This window comes from Echinops telfairi, unplaced genomic scaffold (genome assembly GCF_000313985.2).
Source record: "Echinops telfairi isolate 266 unplaced genomic scaffold, ASM31398v2 ScPeMD7_70;HRSCAF=299, whole genome shotgun sequence".
NCBI lineage: Eukaryota > Metazoa > Chordata > Mammalia > Afrosoricida > Tenrecidae > Echinops > Echinops telfairi.
Window position 1 is genome coordinate 31,141,348 of NW_022103968.1, and position 3,089 is coordinate 31,144,436.

At 57.6% G+C, this 3,089-nt stretch overlaps 1 protein-coding gene and 1 long non-coding RNA gene across 2 annotated transcripts in view; both read right to left on the minus strand.

Annotated features, from left to right (window-relative positions):
- The window catches only part of LOC123521806, a 3,342-nt gene extending 2,040 nt beyond the window's left edge, over positions 1 to 1,302 (minus strand). Inside the window, exon 1 of the long non-coding RNA XR_006680147.1 lies at positions 950 to 1,302. This is a non-coding gene — a long non-coding RNA (uncharacterized LOC123521806). The remainder of the gene's footprint in view (positions 1 to 949) is intronic.
- Positions 1,303 to 2,652: 1,350 nt separating this feature from the next.
- Positions 2,653 to 3,087, minus strand: MARVELD1 (MARVEL domain containing 1; the record flags this gene model as incomplete). The annotated part of the gene is made up of 1 exon (XM_004701325.1): positions 2,653 to 3,087. A coding segment is annotated over one exon (435 nt), but the record flags the coding sequence as incomplete, so codon positions are not given.
- Between the last annotated feature and the right edge of the window lie 2 nt (positions 3,088 to 3,089).

Consider the following 3,089-nt stretch of genomic DNA (forward strand, 5'->3'; position numbering starts at 1 on the left):
CCTAATAAAATGTTAAAAAAAGAAAAAAAAAAAGAAAAAAGAAAATAAGGTCCCTGAAACCCCTGTGGAGTAGTTTTCCCATGACACAACCAGGTCACCATGAGTCAGAATGGACTAGAAGCTAACTGGTATGCATGCCTTATACAGTATAGCACGGCCCTGCAGAGGGCTAACTGCCAGGGTGCATGCACATCCTCGTCCCACCACTCCCTAGGCGTGAGGCCTTGTTCAAGTTACTTAACCTCTGACTCATTTTCCTCCTCCATCACATGGGATAAGAAGATTGCTGAAAAGTCTATGAATAAGTACATGCAGTGCCAGGCTAGCTAAGTACCATGACAGTGATGTACATAAAATGTGTGTTATACCTTCACAAGGACCCCGGGTGGCCTAGTCGGGTCACACATCGGTCTGCTAAGCACAAGGTCAACAATCAGAAACCACCAGCAGCTCTACGGGTGAAAGATGAGACTTTCTACTCCTGAAACAACTTATAGTCTTGGAAGCCCACCGGGGCGGTTCTACCCTGTCCTATAGGGTCGCTAGGAGTCAGTGGGCAGTGAGTTTGGAGTTTGTGGTGGCACAGTGGGTTAAGCTTGGGGCCGCTAAGCTCAGAGTGCATGGCAGGATACCAGCTACTCTAGGGGAGAAAGAGGGAACGGTCTGCTTGCAGAAAAACAATGGCGCCCTTCTCTGCCCTGCAGGGTCCCTCTAAGTGGGTTTGGTCTATTCCCGCTTTTAATCCAGAGGGTAGAACTGTTTCAGAGAGTATAGCCTCTGAAGGATACATACAGCAAGATCGGCTTTTCTCAACTCTGAACAGTAGTCACGGTTTCATCCTTCTAACCTGTTCTCTGTACAAAGGCTTTGTACTTTGTGGGAAAGGGGGGCTCTGTGTTTTGTAGCCAAAGTCCTATGAGCCCATCCAGAAAACCATCAGTTCTCTTACCTTCCAGGGCGTGGCCAGCTGTCCACTCCAACTCCATAGTTTTCTGCTCTCTCGGGTTGGCAGAGCCCGCTTGGCTTCACGGTCAATGCCAAGAACTCTTACAGGTGTGTTCCACTTGACTGAGAAGCCATCCTGAGCCATCAGTCCCCCAAATAGAGAACTCACTGCCCTTAAATGGACCCCAACTCAGAGAGACCTCCTTATGTAGGGTTTGTGAGGCTCTGACTCTTCACAGGACCAGACAGCCCCACCTTTCTTCCACGGAGAGGCTTATCCTGAGCCAGGAATCTCACTCTCACTGCCAATGAGTCAACTCGGACCCTGCAGGACAGGGTAGAACTGTCCTTGTGGGTTTCCAACACTGTAACTCTTTCTGAGAGTAGAAAGCCTCATCTTTCACTCATGGAGCGGCCGGTGGTTTTGAGCTGTGGATTTTGTGGTTAGCAGCCTAACTCAGAACCACTTCGCCACCAAGATATTCAAGCCCACCAAACCTCGGGTCTTGGCATAAGGCTTCTCTCATTGCCCTGGATGGGGCAGATGACCCCACCACCACCCCTTCTGCTGGTGAAACCCCCTGGCATCCTGACTGTACTCCCCAATCTTCCAAGATTCGTGTCCTCGAGCTAGGGCCAGGCAGCTTAGGGCCACTTGGAATCTTAAGGTGAGAAGATCGGGTCGGAGATAGGTAATACTGTAACCTAAGCTACAAGGGCTTCTCTTATTGGGGGCACTCCTCAGTCTTTGGTATCCCTATTACTCGTGCCCTGACCCTCCAAGGGGCAGAAAGCACCCTGGACACACGATTTGGTCTTGAAGCCCAAAAGAGGTATCTCATGGGCCGGGTTCAGGGAACACTGCTCTAAAGTAAAACAGCGCTGCCCTGAGAGGTCTGGTTGGGCTTGTCTTGGCCCAGGGCTCCCTATCTGTAAAAACAACTTGGGGTGATGCTCACCTTGACATTCTGAGATGGCTGGGGGAAAGGGGAGCTTCTCTCATGCCAACAGATGGGATGGGGTGGGGGTGATGCAGATGCCTGTTGTGGGGGCGAGGCTGGGAAGAGGCTTGTAACACTGCAAGGCCAGAAGTCAGTGACCTGTGTTGGACAGCGGTAGGGCTGGTGCAGGTGAGGGGAGACTTCCAAAGTGCAAGGGCCGGTCCAATCCAGTCGCACGGGCGAGGTGGGTCCCAGCCTAAGCACAGATGGGTGGGCTGGGAGACACTTCGAGGTCCGTTCGAACAATCACTCGTCACTGAACCGGTTAGGGGCTCCAACAGCACCCAGGAAAGGGAGCGCTTCCGGTGGCCGGGAGGGAGAGGAGAATTTGGGTGCCTTGGCGCGGTCCTGAGGCTGGTTCCAATTCGGGATCCTCCCCCGGATCTACGCGGCGCCTGTCCACGTCTTGCTCTCAGCCGGAACGAGGAACCGCGAGGTTTCGCCTCGGGGCAGCCCGTCGGAGGGTGTGATTGCAGCGCTGCCCCGGGCCCCGGAGAGGGCGACGTGCACAGAGTAGCGCGTCCCCGGCTGGCCGGGTGCTGCAAGGCAGGGTGCCGGGGCCTGGGCGCAGGCGACCGCGGCAACGCAGGGTCAAGGAAGGGGGCCAGGGCGCAGGGCCGTGGGCCAGCGGCGGGGACGGGAGGCCGGGGCGCGGCCCTTCCGAGGGTGCCCCGCCCGGGCCGGGCCGCGGCGGCGGCGCGCGCGCTCAGACCACTTCCCGCTCGCCCCGGCAGCGGCGGTAGCAGCCGCCGAGCGCCGACAGCAGGTAGAGGCAGAGGCAGAGGCCGCCGCAGACGGAGGCCGCCAGGAAGGCGTGGTAGGCGCAGGGCAGCGAGTAGTCCTTGAGGTTGCAGTAACTGTGGCTCTGCGTCTGGTCCACCATGATGCCCGTGGCGGCGCCGTAGAGCGCGGCCGCCAGCAGGTCGTGCGCCACGTTGACCGCGAGCCAGCGGGCGCCCAGCAGCGGCACCAGCTCGTGCTTGCCCAGCAGCGTCAGGAAGTAGAGGGCCAGCGTCAGCAGCCAGAAGAGCACGGACACGAAGAGCGCGAAGTGCACGGGGCCCTGGTACTTGCTGGTGGTGATGGTGACCCAGAAGGCGGCCCCCGCCAGCAGCTGCAGCAGCCGCAGCACGCCCAGCGGGC